This window comes from Brachypodium distachyon, chromosome 4, assembly GCF_000005505.3.
Source record: "Brachypodium distachyon strain Bd21 chromosome 4, Brachypodium_distachyon_v3.0, whole genome shotgun sequence".
Lineage (NCBI taxonomy): Eukaryota > Viridiplantae > Streptophyta > Magnoliopsida > Poales > Poaceae > Brachypodium > Brachypodium distachyon.
This window is the reverse complement of record NC_016134.3, coordinates 3157725-3181055: the sequence shown is the minus strand read 5'-3', so window position 1 is coordinate 3181055 and position 23331 is coordinate 3157725. Positions and strand designations below refer to the sequence as shown.

The 23331-nt window shown below is 41.9% G+C and overlaps 2 protein-coding genes and 2 long non-coding RNA genes across 4 annotated transcripts; 1 reads left to right on the top strand and 3 right to left on the bottom strand.

Annotated features, from left to right (window-relative positions):
• Window positions 1–497: 497 nt before the first annotated feature.
• LOC112272485 lies at window positions 498–17330 on the bottom strand. The gene is made up of 4 exons (XR_002966326.1): window positions 17256–17330; window positions 10500–10507; window positions 1739–1742; window positions 498–508 (listed from the first exon to the last, which is right to left on the bottom strand). It is a non-coding gene; the product is annotated as an uncharacterized LOC112272485 (long non-coding RNA).
• On the bottom strand, window positions 3324–4800 carry LOC112272484. Its single transcript, XM_024463384.1, has 3 exons — window positions 4450–4800; window positions 4241–4363; window positions 3324–4165 (listed from the first exon to the last, which is right to left on the bottom strand). The coding sequence occupies exons 1-3, from the start codon at window positions 4771–4773 to the stop codon at window positions 3725–3727; spliced, it is 888 nt and encodes a 295-aa protein (XP_024319152.1). The 5' UTR covers window positions 4774–4800; the 3' UTR covers window positions 3324–3724.
• LOC100824746 lies at window positions 8281–16036 on the top strand. Its single transcript, XM_003578706.4, has 5 exons — window positions 8281–8741; window positions 9954–10123; window positions 14091–14933; window positions 15028–15177; window positions 15260–16036. The coding sequence occupies exons 1-5, from the start codon at window positions 8690–8692 to the stop codon at window positions 15674–15676; spliced, it is 1632 nt and encodes a 543-aa protein (XP_003578754.1). The 5' UTR covers window positions 8281–8689; the 3' UTR covers window positions 15677–16036.
• Window positions 17331–22143: 4813 nt separating the features above from the next.
• On the bottom strand, window positions 22144–23331 carry LOC112272483. Its single transcript, XR_002966325.1, has 3 exons — window positions 23252–23331; window positions 23008–23093; window positions 22144–22290 (listed from the first exon to the last, which is right to left on the bottom strand). It is a non-coding gene; the product is annotated as an uncharacterized LOC112272483 (long non-coding RNA).

Below are 23331 nucleotides of genomic sequence, written 5' to 3'. Positions count from 1 at the left end.
TGGAATTTGTCGTACGCACAGCATTTCCGAAGTGCGACTTGCATTAAGTTTTTTTTTTCTTGCGGGTGACTTGCATTAAGTTTGTTATTCGATCAAATTTTATGATCATGTACTGTCAAATACTCACTCCGTACCATTTTAAGTGTCTTTCTATTACATGCATCTATATGTTTTTTGAACATAGATACATCCATATTTAGATAAATTTGAGACACTTAATATGAGACGGAGGGAGTAGCTAGCTCCTGCATGTGGAAACATCCTTGTTTTTTTCCTGAGAAAACGAAACATCCTTGTTTTCATGCAAGTTCTTCTCATGGTCATCCAACACGGGGAATACACAATGGCATAGCCAGCCAGCGTTTTTACCCAGGGTGGTCTTTTTTTGCCATAATATCAATTAAAATTTAAATTGGGCTACAAAATTCCAAATTGGGCTGAAATTGTAGGGTATACATATAGCCATATAGCAAAATCCCAGGATGGTCCATGGACCACCTTGGCACCCCTCTAGTTATGCCACTGGGAATACAAATTGTTTACTCAAAAGGTGAGGAATGTTAATTAATTATATGTGCCTGCAGGTGTGTCGGTGTGCCGAAAAATGCATGGAAAATAAAAGGCACGATGAAAGTGAAACATGTCGTGAAGTCGTGGATTTCACTTACATGTACCGCTGCCACCAGGACCGTCCAGCAAGAACAGGGTTGCCACCTCCCCTGCTAGCATGGGCACGTCAAGAGCACCAACCTGCCTGTCATTGGGATCACTGGGAATCTGGGATGGCTACGATCAGTATTTTGACAAGCAGTGAAACATTTATTTATATTTTGCTCTGGTTTTCTACACGCAAGAGCAGATAGGAGATGGATTTATGGAGTAATATTTTTGGCGATCTCATAGGTGGTGTTTTTCTATACAAAATTGACGCAATCTTTTGTTATTATAACCTGTTTTTTTTTCCGAATAAAGGATCACATCCCCTGATTTTAAATGAAACCGATAGTCTTATTAGAACTTGATGGTCGGTCATCATGAAGTTTTTCTTTTTTCTATTAAATCGAAGAAACCCAAATTTAGGTGTGAAATAACTTGCTCACTCCGATATTAAGTGTAGGAGATTTAGTACAAAATTGGTACAAGAAATCTTTCAAAGGGTATTCTCGGCAATCAATATCAACCATAAATTAGTTTTCCTCCCAACCGGCTAGCGGCCCGCTTGAGAACAAAAGCCAGTTGAAAATCACGAAACGCCCTCGCATCCCTAGAAATTTGAGGGCCCTGTGCGAAACTAATATGAGGCCCTAAAATTTTGATTGTTGATAACTAGAATACGATTTCTATTTAATTATAGGACTTCGAGATATGCTGCTCATCACAACACTTAGCATCAAACTATACATTCATATCGAAGAAATAAACGGATCCTGTTTTACAAACCCAACACCGAAGAAATCAACAAAAACTAATAACTCAATATGTTCAGTGACCACGTGACAAAAAGAAGAAGAGAAGAATTCAAAGTTCTAACCCTTGATGCAACAATCAGGCGTTGGCGAGGATTTCAGCAGGCAGGTCAGGGGCTCGATCTGGGCCAGTCGCCGGTGGCGGGAATCTTCCGCGCTTGCCGCTTGAGTCGCAGCCTCGCTCTATTTTTTCTCGGCGGCTAGGCACTGTGAAGGAGATGAATCGATTGACTGGAAGAGCAGAAGTTGAAACCGAAACGCCGCCGATGTACGAGACTGCGAGGCTAGGAGCGATAGGTGTGGTGGGCGGATTGATTTGTGGTGTGGCCGTGTGGGCAAACGGTTTTCTTCCCCTGGCTGCTGCCATAGGCCATTGGACCTTGTGTTTAGTAATTAACTGTGCGCTTCTTGTCGACAATGCTATGATGGAGAATGCGGCGTCGTTGAGAATAAAGGTAGTCTGATTTTTCTTCTTCCGTGGTGGCACCTTACTAGGTGATACCGTCTGATTTTGCGAATTTTGGATTCATGTCCTCGCAGAACCGTATCCGATGAGTTTTAAGTTAGTGTGTTCTACTATTTTATTGGCATGATTTTTTGCGGCTATATATGGAGTTCATCTTTGGTCTTTCGGTGAAGATTTTGTGGTTCAACGGCTCGTACCTTCCAGGGATCATCTCTGGTCCAAGTACGTTCAACGCTCATGACTTCACATCTTTTTTGATGGGCGACTCAACGGCCTTTCTGAAACCTTCAAAGGTAGTCAAGTTCGTGAAGGTGTTCGAGTAGCGATGTCACTGCTCCAATGTGATTACAATAACTTTACTGAATCCTTTGCAATATTTCATGTTGCAAAGATTGATACTCTCTCTGATTCTAAATTGTTGTCGAAATATTACATGTATCTAGACGCCTTTTAAAAATGGGAGCGTATCAGGTGAAAACAAATATCCGGTGAAAATCTGAAACTCCGACCGTGAGCCGTCCAATCTAAAAGGAACGCATCTCCTGAGAGGTGGGATGGGCGAAGAGTTAAGTCAGACCAATTTTCAGAAAACCCCCTGCATCCACGAACCAAGCACCTGCAAGTCCTCAAATCATCCCCATCCCCTGTTCAGTTCTTTCCTGCCGGAGACGACGCCAAGATGAACGCCGGCAGCTCGCTCGATCTATTTCTGCTCTGCGGCCGTCGTCCCTCCTTAGACGACCTCCTCGAGCGCTTCAAGTTCGTCCTTGTGCCGTCAGAGGAGCAGCAGCCCCGCCCCGACGGAGGCGGCGGACGAGGATGCTCGATCCGGCGCTGGATGCGGAGACGAGGCCACCCTCGTGCGAGCAGCCCTAGGGACTCCGGTGTTCTTTTCCCAGACTGCGGCGAGGGTGCGCAACCCCGCGTCTGATGCAGACACGAGGGCGTCCTCCTCCTGTACGAGCAAGCTGCAGCGTTCCCTGATGTAATTACTTGATATAAGTCAATGTTTTGGGTCTGTCTTTGAATGAATTCCTGAGCTCTTTTGTTCTGTGAAAAGTGAAAAGATCGATGTGATACTTCTGAATCCATTCCAGCACTTCAGTTTGTTTAGTCAAGGGAACTTGGAGTATACAAAGTAGACAATCGTATGCTTTCTTGTACCAACAAAGAAAGAAAGATCAGAGTACAAGTTTGCTGAATAATGTTGGAACAGAAATTCTCTGAATTTCTTCTAACATGCTGCATAAACAACAAAAACAAGAAATAGAACAGATAGTTCTGTCCAGATTTTGATGATACAAGGATTCAAAAGAAGACACTGAAGCCTTTGAACATTAGAAATACATAATTCTGGAAACATTGCAAAGGTAACACTGAAGCCATAAACATGCATCTTAATGGAGTACAAATAATTCTAGGGACTCCATAATTCTGTCCTCCACATTGCAAAGACATAAATAAGTGTACAAATCATTGACATCTTACTAGAGTGCTTTCATATTGCACTCTGAGAAAAAAAAACTAGAAAATGAAACATGAAGGTTCCAAAAGACATTGCTTTCATATTACAAGTTTGCTGAATAATGTTGGAACAGAAAAATCCTGGATTGATTTTCTTCCTTTTTGTGAGGTTATCAATGAACATCTGAGCATCTGAATCCTTTATAGAACTTCTTAAGTTACGGTGATAATTTTGCAGGTCTCTCTTTGTGCAAACCACAAATTCGAATCCGCCCTCTCCAATACGAAGCAATCTAAAGGCACCGGATGTGCCAATGCTAGCTGTATGTCATGTGAGCAGTGTGGTTTTTGCCCTCTCACCAACTTGTCTACTAGACTTGATTAAATGTTGTTTGGTAGGTGAGACAAACTCATGTGTATGTTCTTCATGAAAATATGTTATTGAGTATTTGCCATCCTGCATAAGCTTGATAGTTATCATGGCCTCACAACCACATCTAGTAATCTTTGTCATATGCATTCTTGGCTTATTTCCGTTCACAACCTTTCTGGCTTCCTCTTTCTTGGTTCTGAAACCTGCTTTGGCACACAGAAATTGCCTCCACACCACCACCGAATTTGCTGCAGTCCTCTTCTGTCCATTTCGGACTGAAAACCCAACCTTGTGTGCATAAGCCTTGTAGAACTCCTTGATGGCTTCCATGTTCTCAAATGTCATACCTACAGCCGGCTTTAAGTTGTCATCACATTCTGGTGTAAATGATGAACCCTATTAATTGGTACCATGAATTAGTATATGCCTAATGGGAAATTGAAATAAATTGAGAACAAACACAATGCTCACACAAAAAGGCCCACTGCGGGTTCTCTTTTTGGGTGTACTGAAGCTATCCTGAACAATTAGGGGAGGATTGATGTCTGCTTGACCACCATTGTCTTGAAAAGCAAAATCACAGCTGGAATCGTTCTGTAATCCAACAAGAAAGGGTATGATTACCTATCCAGTTTGTACAACAGAAGAAAGAGAACTAACCAAATCTACCCACGACATACCTGTGCAATCATAGATTGATTTGGTGCTTTGTCAGAAATAGCTGGATTAATAACCAAACAAGGGACGACCTCGTTGCCGCCGGCCATGGTCTGTGATGTGGAGTCCCGCTCCAACATGCTAGTCAGTTGGGGAGCAGTGAGGGCATCGCACGAGGGCAGAAACTGGCAGTTCCCCGCCGTCATGTGAGGAGAGACGGGAGCAGTAAGGGAATCGCGCAAGAGTACTGGCAGTGGCGGATCCGGCGAGTTGGACAGGAGGACTGGTGGCGTCTCATCCGGCGAGTCACGGAGGAGGTCAGGTAGTCCAAACGACGGCAGCGCCATGATCGAGTTGGAATCAGAAGGCAAGACGTCAATGCTACGAGGTGGCTTGATTCGTGGGTGCAGGTTTTTTTTTGAAAAGTTGTCTGACTTAACTCTTTTCACATCCCACCTCTCACCAGATGCGTTCGTTTTAGATCGGATGGTTCAGAGTTGGAGTTTTCAGTTTTTCACCAGATATCCGTTTTCACCTGATACGCTCCCTTTAAAAATAGATACATTCATATTTGGACAAATTTGAGTCAAAAATTTAGGATAAGAGGGAGTATCATGGAGAAGATTTTCTTTGGAAGACTTGAATGCAATTCTTAGTTACAGGAGTTACTTCGTGGTTTTGCGAATTTTTGAGCCAAAGCAATGTACGTAATGGATGTTGAGTTTGAAATAAAAGTACAAGTGATTTTTTTTAAAAAGCTACCGTATATATACTATGTGCTATGTATATATGTATGTAAAACAATTCTGAGCTGAAAATGAAGAGTATTCGACCATTTAGGCCAGAAATCTCCTCCTCCAAGTTGTCTCGATGGTCCGAGTAGGATTAGCGATCGATGAAAATGATCTGCTCAATATTCATAGTCTCGTACGACCTCCAACAATGCCTGCAGCTAAGCCTCCTTCTAAATCCCCAAAGGCCCAAACAAACATCTGCCCAAAAATCCAAAAACCTTGTGTCTGTTTCTCAGTCTCCTCATCTACTCTACTCTTCAGCGTCCTTGTGACCTTGTCTTTGGGTGTTGTCGCCATCCGCGTTTCCATCTGCACACGTGCACTGTGTAATGAGAGAGAAGCAAATTTTCTTAGTTTAAAGTGCGTTGGAAAGAGAGAAGTACACTCTTTTGTGGACAAATTTGAAACCCAAGCGTACACTTATTTGTGGACAAATTTGACTAAATCTTATTCATTAGCAAAGAAAAAAAAGGGTAAAATTCATGTGCAGAGCAAGACCGAAAATGTTCAGCCAAATGACAAGACTGTAATAAAGAGTAAAGATGCCATGAAAAGAAAACGTGAATCCATCAGTCCGAATCATGTACCACCAAGGTATATCTCTGCTTCTATTTGGACTTATGCATTCTCACCTTATTTTGCTATTTATAAGCACATCATCTGTGTGATGAAATGGCTAACAGAGCACATTTTGGTTGTGGGTGACAGGACCGATCATACACGCGAGGACAGACACCTGAAGCAAGTGCTCACGTGGTCTAGGTGAGTTGCTCCTTCCGATTTCTTCATCCACAACATAATCTTGGTGACATATCTCCTACACTTGATTGTGTTAAATGCATTGGGCCTATAATTATTTTTCTGTATCTACTGATATTCATCTGTACCTTGTTAATGTCATGAGCAGGGATGTAGTAGTAGGAGAGCTCTAATAATAACGGAGGGAGTCAATGTTAAATGAGTTGTCTTGTGATTTAATTTATCGCTGCTTCACAGTTGGTGCATTTTCATTTATGTGCAAAGATACAATCAAGTATTGCACATCTCCTTATTTGTAAAAAAATTGGTTTTACTTCTATCTTTACCCACTGCCGAGCACGTAATTTGCAGTAAATAGCCTACCAACATCGCTTCTTTGTTTGCAGTAAATAGTCTACTCACAAGTTTATTACTAAATGTTTATAACTTTATCTAATTAGCTGCATTTTTGGGCATGCATTTCAGTCTAATGAAAGCATTTGAATATTCCCTTTTCAATATTACATCTGTTCATTTTTGGGTAGCTCTGAGATCACCACAGGAATCACCAGAATCGGTGATTATAAACTATGTGATCTTGTGCTTTAGAGTAAGTTATCTTTCCATTGAACCATCATGACAACTCAATTTTCAGCAGGTTTTCAGCAAGTTGTCATTTGAGTTAATATAATAGTGGAAACTGAAGCTTTCCATGTAACTATATCTGTTTTTTTTTTGAGGCCAGGTAACTATATCTGTTGGGAGCTTCAATGGGATATTGAGGTCTACAAGATGTTTATCTATGTGTATGTTTGGGATCTATGTGTATGTTTGGGTTCTGAAAGTAGTGCCAGATAGACCTGAAGTGGTGATGGTAAAATTAAGAGTAATAAAAAACAAAATTGATAGGTGTGCATCAGCGAAAGACTTGTCCAACAACATGGTATCTACTAAAGATGTCGTAAGGGTTATTGAGGGGGCATGTAAGGTGTGTTAATTCATGTTTATTAATTGCATTAATTGGTTTTATTGGTGCAACATTTTGTTCTGTAAGGTCGATACATTTATATGCAATTGTTGGGATGCTAACTGATCCAAAAGAGGTACTGTGCTTTATTGCAGTGACAGATCATTATTTTGAAGCAAACCATCACTATTGGTTTATCGTACTCTTGAGTGCACAGTATGGCTTCTCAATTTCAACTGTACATGTTTTAGTTAACTTGGCATGGTACTCAGACACCACGTATATATTTTTAGTTTAAGAAATGGCTTGTTTCTAAAATATGATCATTAACTGAATGTCCATAGCTTCTTCGGTGCAGGGCTACAGTGTTGTTCTTCCTGAGAAGTTGCAAACTGCAAAGTGGAACGTGCACCGGTAGGTTCTTTATTTGTTAAGCTGCATTTACTTACGTTATTTCTCACAATTGTTGTTCCCATCTTGCAGATCTGCAGAGTCACCTCTAGGCTCAATTAGTTGATTTCATTGATCGGGGAGCGAGGTGTCAGGGCGCCGGCGCCGGTTTCAGGAGATTGTCTGGATGAGAAAGTTAAGGACGATTGAACTAAATGGTGCAGTAAAACTTCGTGAGTCTGAGAGAGTTGGAGAAATAGAGCATGGTATCTTCGTTGACAGTGATTCAGTGATCCGCCACGTCGTCTTGTGTTGGGTTATTTACAGCATCTATTCTTTATTCAGATTTTTCTTGTTCCGCTATAAGCATATGTAAGAAACTTGTAATCCCTCCATCCAATATTAGGTGTCAAAATATTACATGTATCTTGTTACATTTATATTTGGACAAATTTGAGACAATTAATATTGGACGGAGGGACTACGTGATTTCTGTAAAATTATGCCTTTGAACAGAGAACTTTCTGTAAAATTATGCCTTTGAACAGAGAAGATGTATGTAGCCTTTTTCTATGTTCTGTTATTTATAACATCAATTAAACTTTGATAAAAGTTTCAGCTCGCCCTAATTCCAGAAATCCAAATTAGCTGTTCTATTGCAACGTGGGACATATTATTTTTGTTGTTTCGTAGCAACGAACTGGCACTCCGCTGCGTAGTAGTACCCCAGATCTCACGGGCTCGCCGCAAACCCCCGCCGCTTCCCCTGCGCCGCAAAATTTCATCACTTTCCCAGATTCCAACGCCGCCACATCCCGTCCACCCATCCCGGATTGCTTGCCTCCCAACGCACGGCCCAGATCTGCCTCGCGGACGTTCCCGGATGCCAAACCCTGACGCCGTCTGCGAACCGACGCGGCCACAGAGCCGTTTCTATCCGCGTCAAGCCCCAAGCGAAGCGTCGAGGGCGGCCAGGGCCAGGTCTCCTCTTTCCTTCTTCACCCAACCCCCAGCCTGCCTGCCTGCCGAATCTGCCTTTCCCCAGTCGGACCGCGAGCCGGTCCGCCCCGAAGGCGAAGCCACCTCTCCTCTTTCCTTCCTCTTCCTCAACAAATTCGAGTCCTGCACTCCTGCTGCCCCCTAGCCTAGACCAGCCAGCCCGACTCCACTGCTACTCTGTCCTCTCTCGTCTCTCTGAAGCGATCGATTCCTCTCTAGGGTTCCGAAGCCGCCCGAATCCACTCCGGCGGCCGCCACTCCAACCATTGGGTGTAACCCTTCCCCTCCTTGCGCCGCCCGCCTCGCCTCCCTCGCTCCGCACGGTCTTGTTGGCTCGATCCAACTGTCATTGGGTTGCTGGACCTGCAGCAGGCCATGTCCATGCAGCGGGAGCAGGAGCTGCGCCGGCGCCAAATCCGAACCGGCAGTAAGAGCCCCCCTCGCTGCCTCCTTCTTTTACAGTAGTGTACCTTGTTGACAATATTACGTAGCTTAAAAAAACCCTGCTTTATTGTGTCTGCTCTTGATTTTTAGTCATGTCCCTTCGTAATATATAAAAAAAAAAACTGTTCTTTCTATCTTTCAAGTTTGATGCTGGCGCAGTTAGATTGATCGGCGTGCCAATGTTCACTTTTGGTGCAGACCAAGGCTAATTTTGTTTTTTCTCCTTTTAGTTCCAACTTCCTATGAGATTTATAAAGGATATTTGTTTCACTTTTGGTGATCAATTTTTTCCCCAAACGGCCCATGCCGGGATCTCCTTATCTTTTCCTCAAAAAAGAAGGATCTCCTTATCATTGATAACGAGCCTTAATTTTTACAACTGCCAACAAAATATGAGGTCTTGAAACATGCGGGAATAAGAAAAAGCTAAAAGGCATCGAAATATTAGTCTGGAACATTTTATCAGTCTGAAACATGTCATCAAATGATGTGGAATAAACTGACAGAAATCCATCAGTTGGTGTGTAAATGCCAATATCCCACAAATTGAGTTGCAAGCTCTCAAATGTATCAAGGTTGAGCTGCCAACTGAATATCCTGCAAAGTACGAGAGGGGTGGTGGGGTCGGAAGCGGGATGACCGGATGAGTGGGGAGTTGGAAACGGCGTTAGTGGCATTGTGTTTGGTTGGGTTGGGTTCGGTTGGCCGCGGAGAAGACGGCTATGTCACTGGGTCAGCCATGGCTTGAGCAAGGATAGACAATAAGATGGGAAGAAAACAGGGGCAAAACAGGCCACAACAGTAACTTGTGGGAAATCAGCAATTGCACACCAACTAAGGGTTATGGTTCTAACATTGACTCACTCTAAAGGAGCCAGCAGTCTACTGAGGGCATGGTGCGTGATTTGATTCAAGGCACGCATTGAAGCCCTAAGGCGGTTTTCAATGGATATAGATCCAACGAGATTAAAGAGTACCCGAGTGTTTTTCAAATGCACGGGGGTGATCAGGTAGAATTTCCTTTTGGTTCTTAAATGGGAACAATTTTTTTGTAAGCAGTTAGTGTTGTCCACAGAAGTTGGATACCAGAAACAGATGAGATTTCTGTGCAAGTTTGTATAATTGTGTGCTTGAGTTTTTTTCTTTCTTCTTTTTTACTCGTTTAATGTTCATAACCATGCATCATTTGTTGCAGATGGATTGGTCGTTTCACTGGATGAAAGGAAGGCCTCAGCCTGCCAAAAAGGTTGTGTTGCTACTGGATCGATTGCTTCACAGGGTAAAAGAAAGGGCTCACCCTGCCATCAAGAGGATAGTTCGCAGAGCGGTGAAGAAAAGGGATATCCAGGGCCAGAACTTCCAGAGGTACGTCGCAAAATGTTGATTGTGGAAAACTAGTGTTGCAAGCAAAATAATACTCCGTACTATAACTTCTTGAGCTGCATAAATTTCTGGACCTATGCTAACTAAATAAAAAAGTAGATAATCTGTTATCTTGCAATCTCCTAATGAATAAATTGGCCTTGTTCAAACCAGATTTAGCTGTCCAGCAAAAAACTATCTATTGTAAGTCGTAGATATCCCATTTTCTTAAGGAAGCTGGAGTAAACTTTGTAGAACTTCTCTATCTCCCACTTATGCTTCTTCTGCTGTGATTGATGTGGCCTATATCCAGTACTGTCCTGCTTATGCCGAGCTAATCCCTCGTGTACAACCTCCTGGCCTCTTCCACTTCTAGCACATTCCAACCTCATCCTGAACAAAAATTTTCGTAGCAACTCCCACTCCACAGCACTAACGTCAGCTTCACAGCAGCAACATCACACGGGAGAGTTGTTGCCGTCCACGTCCCGTGAGATGGCATCCTGCTGGGATACATGGGCTGTGCAGTTTCGGCCCATTTGTCCCGTGAGATCCTGCAACAAATGCAGTACACCGGCATCAGATCAAATCAACCTTTTACTACTGAGTTGCTGGGGCATCAGATCAAACCAACTAATCAATCATATCAAATCAGTACGCGAGATTCCGCAACAAATGCAGTACGCTGGCATTAGAATATCAGATCAAATCAACCTTTACTACTGAGTTGATGGGGCATCAGTTCAAATCAACTAATCAATCATACATGTTTTATGACTAATTTGCTGGGGCATCAAATAAAATAAAATAAGATAAGCACTGCACCTCACTATCAATATCTTCGAACAGTACACTTCGACATCAATAAAAGTAATTGGGTAAAATATGCCGTACGGCGAGGAGACCGATGGCGTGGGACATTCCGGCAGAATACCTGGACGGTAGGCGACACAGGCCACTGGCGAGATGGCCCCAGACCAGCAGGAGCCCAGCGACCACCAACCTTCCTCTCGACGGGGGAAGAGAGCAGAGAGAGGAAGGGTTCGCAGGGAGGAAAGGAGAAGAAGGCAGGGGGGTTCTGAAATATTTCCCATCGAAGGGTTATCTGACAGGTGTGCCCAGTCCACGTGGCTGGCCACGTCAATGCATCAGACGTGCGCAAACAACATTAGGACCCCGGATGAACAACTTATGAAACTATTAGGACCCAGATTTGCATTTTGAAAGTTTTAGGACTAACCTGGCACCTTTAAGAAAGAATTAGGACCTACAGTGTATTTTACTCAAACGTAATTTGTACACAAAAATCATTTTGAATGCAAGTAACTGAGTATGCCACAAAGCAATCGCTAGATATAACTGTTGCCGGGAGATAATCAGTTATGTGTCAGCAAGATAGAACCGCTGAAGGAAATATGACATAAACATTATTGTCGTCATATTATTACACTAGTCACTATATATAGTCCTTCTGAAGATTCCTCAAGGCTCCATCAATGCAGTGCTAGCTTTGACTGCCCTGTATAGAAGTTGTATTGTGTTGACAACAAAAAAAGAGACAAGAGGCAAGCATCAATCTGGATCATGCATTTGTCCAAAGTCTCATGGCTAAAATAAGCACTGCACTTCCTTGTTTATGCAACTATAAATAATCTGACGACACAAGAATCAGAATCAAACAATTGCACCAGTACTTTATTTCTCCCAACATAAAGATACACGGACCTATAGCCTATTTCAAAGTATACACAGCAATAGGGTTGCAAGTGGGAGCCCACCTAAGTCCCACTTCTAGTGCAATTTTTCAATTTTAGTTCAAATTTTGAGTCAAGTTTTTGAACTAGCAAATCCAAAATGAACTAGAAGTGGGACTTAGGTGGGTTCCCACTTGCAACCCTACACAGCAAGCTATTAAACCATACGTATGCGTCAGCCTCACAGCTGTAATTAAGAAAAGAACATATTAGACATCGATTCAGAGTGGATTATTTCTTACATAAACACACTATTGTTCAGTGGATTATTTACAAGATACACACTATACAAGTGCAACTATAAAAGCACATTCGTTTCTTGTACAAGTAAATAAAACCAGAACATTCAGTAGTACCACGAATCTTAAATCCAGTAGATGCCGGGAGTAACTAAATTCATGGGAGAACAAACTACCCAACTAGGCAACTATGCAAGGACATAAAATCACATAGAAAAAGTAAAGGTTTACTTGTGGAAGCGAAGATATTGATGATCGCCAGCTTGCTGCTTAGAAGGTCGCCGGCATATGAGAAAGCCGGTGTTGATGATGGCGCGGCTAAGCCAAGCCTCTGGTGCGACCGGCCATCGAATGCGCCGGCATCCTTCAGATCTTGGTGGTGCCACAAACCGACTGGCGGAGCAGGAGGAGGGGAGTTGGCGGTCTTGGCAGCGCCGCTGAGCAGTCTTGGTGGCGCCTCAGGGTGTGCAAAATTGAACCGAAAACCGGACTGAAAGGGCCGAACCGAAACCAAAATTTTGGTTTTCTGGTTTTTTGTTACAGTTCCGGTTAGCAGAAAACCTTACCACTGACAGTTCGGTTAATTCGGTTAAAAACCGAACAAATCAGTTAAACCGAACAAAACCGAAAAAGGCTAGGCTTGTGGGGAACCAGGCACAGCAGCCAGTAGGCCCAGTACCACTCCCAAATTTTCTCAGCCTGAGGCTCACCGTCTCTCTATTTATCAGTTCCGTGCTATTGCTGTTCCTAGGCGATGTGGTACTAAATCGCTTGGACCCTGAGCCAACTAAGGGAGAAAGAATGTTGCAAGTTCTGCCGTTCGGCTGGTGCCAAGGTTGCCTCGGTCTTCCGGCCCATAAAAACCTACAATAGAACTTAAGGCCCACAAGCATCTGGGCTACCTAGGTCGATCAGACCTGGGCTCTAGCGCCTGCAGGCTGCTACTGCCTTTTGTACGTACAACATACGCTGGTCGTTGGACCCTGCAGTGTCTTCGGTCTGTCTAATAAAACCGGTGAAACACATTAAGTTAGTCTTTGTGTTGGACTATATAACAAAAAAAGTTATATGTTGCTCACAAATTCGTGTCAACTTTGGTTATTACTGAAACCGAACCGAAATTGAATGGTTATAACCAAAACCAAACCATATTTTTAATACAAAACCGTATTAACCGAGTATAAAAAGCATGTAAACCGAACCGAACCGAATGCACACCCTGAGTGGCGCCGCCGAGCGGGGACATCAGGACCCCAGTTAAGCCTGTGCGGGATAACGGGCCACCCACAAAAAATATTAGTGGGCTCTCCCTGGCGGGACGGGCTGCGGACAAACGGCAGAGCCGTCCCACTTGCGCCCCTAATATCCCACCTTGTGCAGTTAAATTGAAGATATGTGATTGATTCAGCAGCCGTTGCAGATAGACCACTTACAGTAGCACCTCCATCACAATCTTTCTCCTGATTAAAGGCAGCCATAGCCCATATAATGGTTGCTCTTAACACAACTATTTTGCAATGATCTTTGAGCATAAAACATTAAAACTAAGCATTTATTGAAGCTGAGAGGTTGCTGGATTTCCATCTCTCGTTCAGTCCTCTGGCGACCACTTCTATTTAATCTTCACATCGTTGCCAGCTTTGTTGGAACATACAATCTAATAGATAGTTCTCTTTCTAGGTTGGCCATAAATATGAGTTTGCAGGCCTTATTAATTTCTGGCTTTCCCACATTCTCATAATTGTAACTTGTGATTGTAATGCATTGCAACAAGTGAACGGCATATCCATGTAGGACTTCCTCACTTATCTCTGCTGCCACAGTTACATTGCAATGCACCATCCATCTCTCCACTGGAGTGGGTAGAGTGTTATTCCGCATGGTTCTATTCCATAGCATCTTCAGTTGTTGAATTGAAATCACGATAATACCTTTACAGCTCTGTTGATAAATTTTTCTCCATGATTGTGCGTGCAGGATATCTGGCTTCGTATACATTCCCTGATGCCAATGCGAGATGCTGCCCGAGCCGCTTGCGTGTCTCGTGCCTTTCTATGTTCTTGGAGATCCCATCCAAACCTCTCTTTCAGTGAGGAAACTCTGGGATTGAAAGGGATGGTGTCTGAAAAATTGGAAATAGCTAGAGATTACGCTAACAAAGTTGACCATATTCTTAAAGGACACTCGGGCGTTGGTGTGAAGACATTCCAGCTTTTCGGTGCTCCAAGTTACACTGTGAAGGACCATCATTATCTTGATAGTTGGCTTCAGATGGCCGTTAAACCAGGGATTGAAGAACTCGCCATTAGTCCTTGTTCAGGATATGAGTATAAGTTCCCATGCTCACTTTTATCAGATGGGAATGGAGACTCGATTCAGTCTCTTCATTTTGCATCTTGTGCGTTTCATCCCACAGTTGGGTTTGGTTGCTTGAGAAGCCTGACGAGTTTATATCTGTATATGGTGCATATAACGGGGAATGAGTTAGGGTGGCTTCTGTCTAGTTCTTTTGCTTTGGAGCGGTTCACACTCAGATATTGCTGTGAAATATATCGCTTTAAGATACCTTGTCATCTTCGGAGGTTGAGATACCTGGAGGTGCTTCATTGCAGCGAGCTCAAAGTGATAGAGAGTGAAGCTCCAAACCTCTCCTATATTCGAGTCGCAGCTGGCTTCCAGCTAGAACTCTTACTTGGAGGAGCAGCATCGCAGGTGAAGAACCTGAACATGTATTATCCCGGCGCTGTTCGTTATACTTGCACTAAGCTTGCATCTAGCATGCCAAATCTTGAAACTCTTGACATAGAGTCAACCAAGGAGGTATGCTCTAAAACCTTATGTGACTGGGTTATTTTTATATAATGCTATGCGGACACCATATATTTGATTTTGTTAATCTGACATGTTTATGCAGATGGTCAATAAGCCAATGGTATCTAGCAGATTTCTCCACCTCAAATATTTGAACATTTATGTTACCATGGACAATTCTCCAAGATTTGATTATTATTTTCTGGTTTCTTTAATTGACGCTTCTCCTTCCTTGGCGAGTTTGGTCTTGGATGTAAGTTGCCTTTCTTCATGTGAAGATGTTTGTAATGGTAGTAGAACCTTTGATGGAAGATTTTTTTTTTTTAAATCTTTAGGTATCGCAGCGACGCATGGAGCATGTCTCAATTTTTGAAGATCCCTCGGAGTTGAGGCAGATGCCCGAGCAAATGCATGGCAAGCTTCAGAATGTGCAGTTCAGTGGTTTCTCCTCTGCGAAGAGCTTGATTGAGCTAACACGGCATATCCTTGGGGTTTCAACGTCACTCAAGAAGCTTGTATTGAACACCAGACCCGGACGTTGTGTGCATGTCCGCCCTGACTACAAAATTGGCAAATGCTTTGGCATGGAGAGGGACCATATCGTGGAAGCTTTTAGAGCGGTCTCTGCTATTGAAATATACATTAAGCCAAAAGTGCCATCCACGGTTAACTTATTTGTCAGGGCGCCTTGCAGTCGATGCCATGTTATTAAAGACCTGGGTGATCCTACTCCCAGGTTGTCAACGCACTAGAGGAATGATCGTTGCATTTTCTGCACTCTTTGGTGTATATAGGTCTGTTAGCATGAGGCGGCAGTACCCAAAACATGGCAGATCGAGTACTTTTGCAGCTGCAGTGACGATATCACAATCTTGCTGTTATTTAATCCATTATTAATAGTAATGAATCTAATGAATCCGGCAGAAGTATCTTGGGACAAACATGTCGTTGAGTTTTAGATGTCGAGTTATATACTGTAATATTCGGTCCGTGTGTTAGTTTTTCCTAAACTATTACCAGACTGTTCATTGATTAGTTATGTGCTTGTATTGTACTACTGCTACATTGTTCGTGATTTTGTCCCTTAATTTATTGCAGTGTTTAACTATGTAGAACTACGTGATATGGCTGCCTTAAGTGAATGTTTGCTGTAAAGACTTGAGAGTTCAGTTGTGGCGTTTTTTCCCCATGTCTCCTTGTGATATAGGTGCACGTGGGCTGACCAAGTGACTAGCACTAGATGCTGGGGCGCAGCATGCACGCCGTCTGGGTGTTACTTTACTGAGTCCACTTCGTTTTGAACATCCGCTGTTTGCATTAAAATGAACTGAGATGGCACTGCTGCAAAGGAAAATCCAATAGTACTAAAGACTGAAGAACGAAGACAACAGTGATTACCAAGTCTGTGGGTCAGTCCCTGGCAGGTCTAGACAGAAAAGACATGGATACAACGCTGGATTCCTGGATCCTCGGATTGGTGCTAGCTAATATATTCCTTGCAAGTTTCTATATGTATCGGGCTCGAACAAACTAAATAGGTGAGAGATGGTTCGGGTAGTAAGTAAACTAAACTGATACCAAACTAGCTACTATCTCACTCACTCTCTTCCTGCTCCTGACTTCCCTTGGAAGTATCCATCTCGACTTAAGACGTAAAAGAACAGGATCAATATTTGATGCTACAAAACAAAAATGAACATAAGCATCCCATTGTCATCTCATAGGATCTATCTTATGCTACTTATTAATTTATAGTTGGTGTCCCTTCATCCACAACTATCAATACAAAGACAACAATTAAGATGCTCTTAAAAAGACAACAATTAAGATGATAATTATTAGTCCATAATATTACTAACATTTCCATTTATTGTCACATAAACTGAAAAGCATAACTCACAAAGATCTCGTACTTTTTTAACCTTTTCCTTTTGCTTGGCCCTTTTTTCCCTATAAAAGAGGAAACCGAGAAAATTAAGTCAATCCTCGTAGAAATGCATTTAACGTTTTATCCGTTTAAGCCACAAAAGTCTAGCCTGGAAATATGGCTCTTAAGACCAGGGATTTGGATTTCGGTTTGAATTTTTTTTCGCCCTGGCCAAAATGGGCGAATTTCAGAAATTTCGGAAAATTTCAGACGAAATGTTCAAATCAAAGTTTGAAATTTAAACTTATGTGTGGTAATAAATTAGTTATCATCAACAAAATACACAGGAAAATGTTGGCATGATTTGAAGCCAAGAACATGTTCACTAGGTCGTTAGATTTTGGCACTCAACAATTTGTAATTTTTGGTGTCTATGTCAACATATAAATTAAATAAACAATTACTAGCACAAGATTTGAACACCCGACCTGCTAGGTGGAGGATAAGGCCACATGACGCTGAGCTACAAGTCCTATAGTGCCTGCGGTAGTTTTTACAGCTACTTATCCAATTGTAAATTCAAACTGGGCCAATTTTTTTGCCCGGATTAGACATATTTCGGGCCTGAACGAAATTTCGGCCGAAAAACTCAAAGCCCTCCTTAAGACTCGAGTATCGTAGTGTCAAACATGAAACAAGAGAGAGAAGGCGTACAAAAACATCCACACAATAACCAGGACTCCACGGGGAGTAAGTTAACAGCCATGGTACAGAAAGAAAAAAGAAAAAAAAAACACAGGGTTATTTTTTGAATATCTCAAAATGAGCACAAAAATCCTCATATTGCTTCCATTTGAAAATTGATTGAAGAAAAGGAGAGAGGAAAAAACTTCAATTGAACTAATTTGCATAACAGTCCAGTTTACTCCAAGAGAAGATTTTGCATGTGATCCCAACAACAATAATAAGCCGCAAGGTTTAATTTAGTAAGCTCATTCAAACCAACACCTAGTTCGAAATTCACAGTACAAACTTGAGGCAACAAGGCAGTTAATTAGCATCAATATCCTAGAAATATCTGCCTACTCTTTGCGCATGCCATGCTAAATGACAGACTATTAGGGCAGGCGCTCCTCTACATGAATCTTAGGTTTGTCATTTAATTAGACCAGCAATGCTCATGATGCGTGGGATCAATACAAATTATAGTAGCAACCTTTAAATAAATTGAAACAAAGCTATATGAGGCAGCGACCTCAAAGAAAGCTATATGAGGCAGCCACCAAATCAATTCTAAACACTTCCCTTTTTCGCTCTGAAGTTGGAACATCCGGGCTTGTACGAAAGCAATGAACAGTACTAATGCTATAACATAAATGACTGGGCTCCTTTAAAAATAAAAACTTTTTTTAAGAAAATGAAAAAAAACTCTAGCATGGTGTAATATATAAAAGGGCCACTTTGTTTCTTGAGGTTTGAAATGGGCCATCCAAGACAAAGAAATCTCACAGTGAAATGTCAGTTGGTAATAAACTGACCGGTGCGTTTATTGAGACCCAGTACATCTGTACATGTCCCCATCAAAGTCACTATTGGCCATCTCATCATCCAAAGATCGTGACCCGTACATAGGGAAAGGCACGCCATATCTTGAATACCTTCTCTAGTATATCCTTAACATATCTTGCTGTCAAGACACGTATGCCACCAAAATGTAGCCCTGGACGTTTATAGACAAGCACATTTCCAAAATATTGTCCTTTGTCGCTGTTTAATACTTCCTCCCGTCCATAATAATTGTCTCAGATTTAGTACAATGTTAGTACAAAATTATACTAAAGCTTCGTTTGACATTGCGGTGGATTACCACTGTCTCGTTTTTTCACATGTTTTTCATCGTTTTCCTGTTCGGCTAACCAACTTTTCCTATTTTGTCTGTATTTTTTCACAGCATGTGGATCGAAGGGAGTAGCAGATAAAGTAAGCATCAAACAGCAAAATACTTATCAGCAGTTCTGCACACGCACACACACATCCGTGCGACTACACTACATTGTAGCAAAACTGCAGAGTTCGAGCCTCACGTAGCGCAGCCACCCGCTTAAACCCACACACATAGGTTGTGAATCAACGAGAATATTGAATTATAAATTTATGATGAATGGAAAAGCAACTACAGAAAATTTTAAGGAGTGCAGACAGTTCCAGGACTCCCTACCTGAGGTTTCCTACTATTAGACCTTAATCTAGTACGAGTACTTTCAGAAATTCCTATATGGTGTCACTAAAACATACACAAAACATAATTCAGAAAGGCATGTAGATGAAGAAGAGTCTTCCTGTCACAGTATCACAGAAACTTCATTGGATCTGCGTTTTCCTGTGGGATCTGTTGTACCCGTCAAATAAAACAATCACTGATCGGTAGCTTTCCTTACTTTATCCCAATACCTCTGCTGCTCTTTCTTCAAGTGTACTGCCATTGTTAAGAACCTTTATGGCTATAATTTGATCAACATACCTAGCATACATAAGAAAACTACTCTCTCCATCAGCTTCCCAGATTAAATGGAAGAGTAATTAATTATTGATAAGCCGTCACAAGTATCCACATAGGCAAAACAAACTACAATACACAATATAATTAAATGGCATAGATTCCATTGAGGGAAAAAGATGCCAGGCTGTCAGATCAATTTGTGATGAAACCAAAACTACCTGACGAGCTCCCTGAACAGTGACCCTTCTCTATCCATCAGCTTCCCAGGCTGCTCGTACTCCACCATCTCACCTGCAGCATCAACATTGGCTTCAATAAATAAATAACTCAATTAATTAACCATCTATCAAAAGCAAATAGACTTGACAATCTACCTCAATTTCAGGAGGATATACATTTTCTTTTTTCGCATATTCATTCCTCGCTGACTCCAAAGCTTATCCAACAAGCTCATGATCCTCCTTCCTGCAGTGGAGAATTGGCTCTGTCTGTTTCGGACGAAACAAGCCATGGTCAGACAACATTTTGCATTAGATAATACTCAGGCATAGAATACTGAAAAAAAATGAATTATAGAAGAGCCATGGAAATAGTGGCTAATATAAAAAGAAAAGAGGCCTAAGTGGTCTACTTACAATACATATATATGGTTGATCCTGTTTATAGATGGCTGGCCCTATAAAATGAAAATTGACGTGGTTCCATTATGAACAATCCCACAATCTGCATGAGCATTCCAATAACTTCAGAGTGAGAGGGAGAGAGTCCCAATTCCCAATCTGCATGAGAAATTCTAATTATAATAGAGGGAGAGAGTCCCAATTCTCAATCTTCGTGAGAAATTCCTAATACTTTTGTCTCAATTCCAACCTCTCAAGCAAAATCTCAAGACCCGCTGGCCCGACCCAGTCTCTCGGAGGTGCTCATAGGGGCAGGGTGTGCGTGTGCGCGTTCATAGGGGTGAGTGTTCATGCGTGTTTGTGAGCGTCTTCGTTTGTATTGTGTTTATCAAAAAAATAAATCCAAAACGCTGAAGTGGAATAGGAGTGGATGGATGATCGAGGGCCTCGTCCATGAGCGAGGAAGCGAAGAAGGGGCAAAGAGACTTCTGGGTAGGGAAGTGGATCGAACATAGTGGAGAAAAACCGAAGAAGCAATCAAGCAGGCCAGGAAAATGAAAATGATATAGAAAATAGAAAATGCTGACGTGGATAGGCTGCATGTGCAGCTTGCTAAATTAACTGCACTTAGTGAGTTTCAACTTTATAGAGTTTATAGATACATGGAAGGGTGGGATTTGGGAGTGAATGATCTCAACCGTTCATCATAACTTACTTTATCCATTCTAAACTAATATCCCATGGACTCCCGCCAACCAAATGCTGAAATATATCTTTCTTATTAATTCTCACGTGTATTCTTCATCCCATACCAAACAAGGGATTGACACTAAAACTTGATTTTCCATGTCTAATCTCATCTAATCTCCCTCCTCTGAACTCCCAGTTCTCTTCCCTATCAAAACAATCTCTCGCGCCATACTCAAAATCGTTGCAACATAGCAGCCTTGTGTATGTAGCACATAATATGCATGCTTGCATCATGTTGAAAAACCGTTTTGGATATTAAAAAAATTCAAAATTCACAAACCTTCCACATGCACGCATCTTGCTAATTCTCCGCCTTGACCAATTTGAGTTCACCCACGACAAATCCGGCTTGCGGTGTTTCTTCCGTACATCTGCAACATCGAAAACTCATCACAACATTTGTCCTTCAAAACTCATCGGTACGTCAAAAATCCCGCATGCGGCATCAAAAACTCGTCGCAACATTGACACCAAACTAATTGAAGCATCAAAAATACCCAACAAAGCATCTGCAGCATCGAAACAAATCCGCTCGCAGCACAGTCACAATCGTTGCAACATAATTTCATTTGCATGTAGCAAAAGAATATACACACTTGGTAGCATTTAGAAACACTGTTTGCAACAGTGAAAAAATTACAAAATGTGCCTACTTCTATTGGACGCCATCACTGGTGACAAATTCGGTGGCGTCATCTCGACTTCGACGATGAGCAAGGGCTCTGGTAACGGCGAGTTCCAGTTGCGGCGACCGATGGGGTCGCGGTGGCACCGGCGAGTTCCAGTCGGAGCGATGGTCAGCGGTTAGAACAGAGAACAATGGGGTCGTCGTGGCTTCAGCATGTTCAGGTGGCAGCATCGAGTGCCGAGAGATGCACTCACGGTGGCGGCAGATGGGATCCATCATAATGTTGGTGGCTGGCCACAGCGGCAGATGACGTCAAAATTTATGTAAGCAAAAATAGAGGAGCAATCGCTAGAGGATAGGAGGAGAAGAATAGCACCGCGGGAGGCCGTTCGGCATGAAAAGAGAAAAGACAAACAACTGTGTAAGGAAAAAATCGGGAAGAGTAGACGCTAAATATAGAATGAACTGGCATCGTGGTTGCAGACGCGTCGTGCGGCTTCGCGCATGGTCAATGGGTTGGCTGGATCAGCCGGCTGAAATATATCATTTCCCAATTTTTAAACCATATGTTTGAATAACAAGTGTAATTATATTTTTACTAGTTAAGTGCCCGTGCGATGCCACGGAACAACAAAAGCTGGAGTGACACATATCAACATCTGATAGGCTGGCCAAGCAGCGGTGACATGTGTCAACATCTGATTGGCCAATATGTTAAATTTGAAACATTGGGCAATGTTTTAAACTTGAAGACAATTAGTTATTCAATACAAAATAATAGTCTGTTATCTCAAAGCAATTTGCCACTTCATACAATATATTACATATATCATACACCAAAATAACCCCCAATCTACAACAGTAAAACTCCTAGGCCCTAGTACCCAAAATCACAAACATAGATTCCCAAAAAAAATGTTTTCCTTCTTACAGCCGGCTGTCATCAAAGCTAATCAACTCCCTTCTCTTCTGAAGGTCTTCCAAGTTGGCTGGCATATCACCTGACATCATGCAAAAAAAAAAGGATATGAAGCAACAAAGTGCAGACAACAGATATTATTACCTTACCATGTAAAAAAGCAAATATAAAAAAATGAAAACTTGAGCCTTCTATCTTGTTAAAACTGAGAATTGATAATCTGAATACTGCTAACTAATAAGACTTTGTGATCCAAAATCCTCAAAACAGTGAACATGTACATGAAGCTCTATACTATAGCTGCTTACAATGGCAAAATATTCATACAGTTTGCACAGAAAAGAGATTCATAAGAAGGTAAAGCACACCTCAAAGGATGAAACTAACGCATCTATGGGCACCAAGCAAGACACACTACTGATATTTACGGTCTGAATTCTGAAGCCAGAACATCCCAAAGGCATCCTGAATGAAGTACTAATAACAGAAAGGCAACAAATATAATCAAAAATCTTGACAGCAATACCAGACACTTGACTCTATTTTCATCCAACCTTGTCGACGCAGGAAAGTTCTTTGCCCGTAGGTTGGGAGAATTATTCAAGCAAATCAAGGCGCTACATGCAGCATATACCTCAAGTCAGACATGATAGTATCATAAATCAACGACACACTAAGCAACCACAAAAACTGTCCGTACTCAGTGTTACAGGGATTTCAGATTATGCAGCTCATTAACGTGAACCGGTGTTGCTTCTCAAATAATAGTAAATGAAAATAAGTTGATTAATAAAGCTACCTTCTAGTGCTTATAATGATCTTTCGGAGACCAATAATTTTGAGTGTTATTGGTTGGTCCTGTCCAAAAATCTCACCGGAGGCAAGCTGCAAACCAGTCAGATGAAAGGTCAACATGTAAACAATATCGCGCATTCAGATTGTGATTAAGCACGGAGAGAAAAAGTAAAGTAAGAATAAATTCGAGTTACAATAGGCAGCTTTCTTTTGCCTATTTGGCCAAAATATATGGTGATACTACTTACTTTTAAAAGCAGATGATTTGATATCATTCCGGCTGCACCTGACACAACAACGTTCACTAATTTCTTCCAGGACCTTTTCT

Excerpts from the sequence above, each read along its gene's own strand:
- LOC112272484 (XM_024463384.1), bottom strand. The coding sequence starts at position 4,773 with ATGGCGCTGCCGTCGTTTGGACTACCTGACCTCCTCCGTGACTCGCCG. Across the intron at positions 4,364-4,449 it reads ATCAATCTATGATTGCACAG|AACGATTCCAGCTGTGATTT; the intron begins GTATGTCGTGGG and ends GTTGGATTACAG. Across the intron at positions 4,166-4,240 it reads CCCGCAGTGGGCCTTTTTGT|GGTTCATCATTTACACCAGA; the intron begins GTGAGCATTGTG and ends ACCAATTAATAG.
- LOC100824746 (XM_003578706.4), top strand. The coding sequence starts at position 8,690 with ATGTCCATGCAGCGGGAGCAGGAGCTGCGCCGGCGCCAAATCCGAACC. Across the intron at positions 8,742-9,953 it reads GCGCCAAATCCGAACCGGCA|ATGGATTGGTCGTTTCACTG; the intron begins GTAAGAGCCCCC and ends CATTTGTTGCAG. Across the intron at positions 10,124-14,090 it reads CAGGGCCAGAACTTCCAGAG|GATATCTGGCTTCGTATACA; the intron begins GTACGTCGCAAA and ends TTGTGCGTGCAG.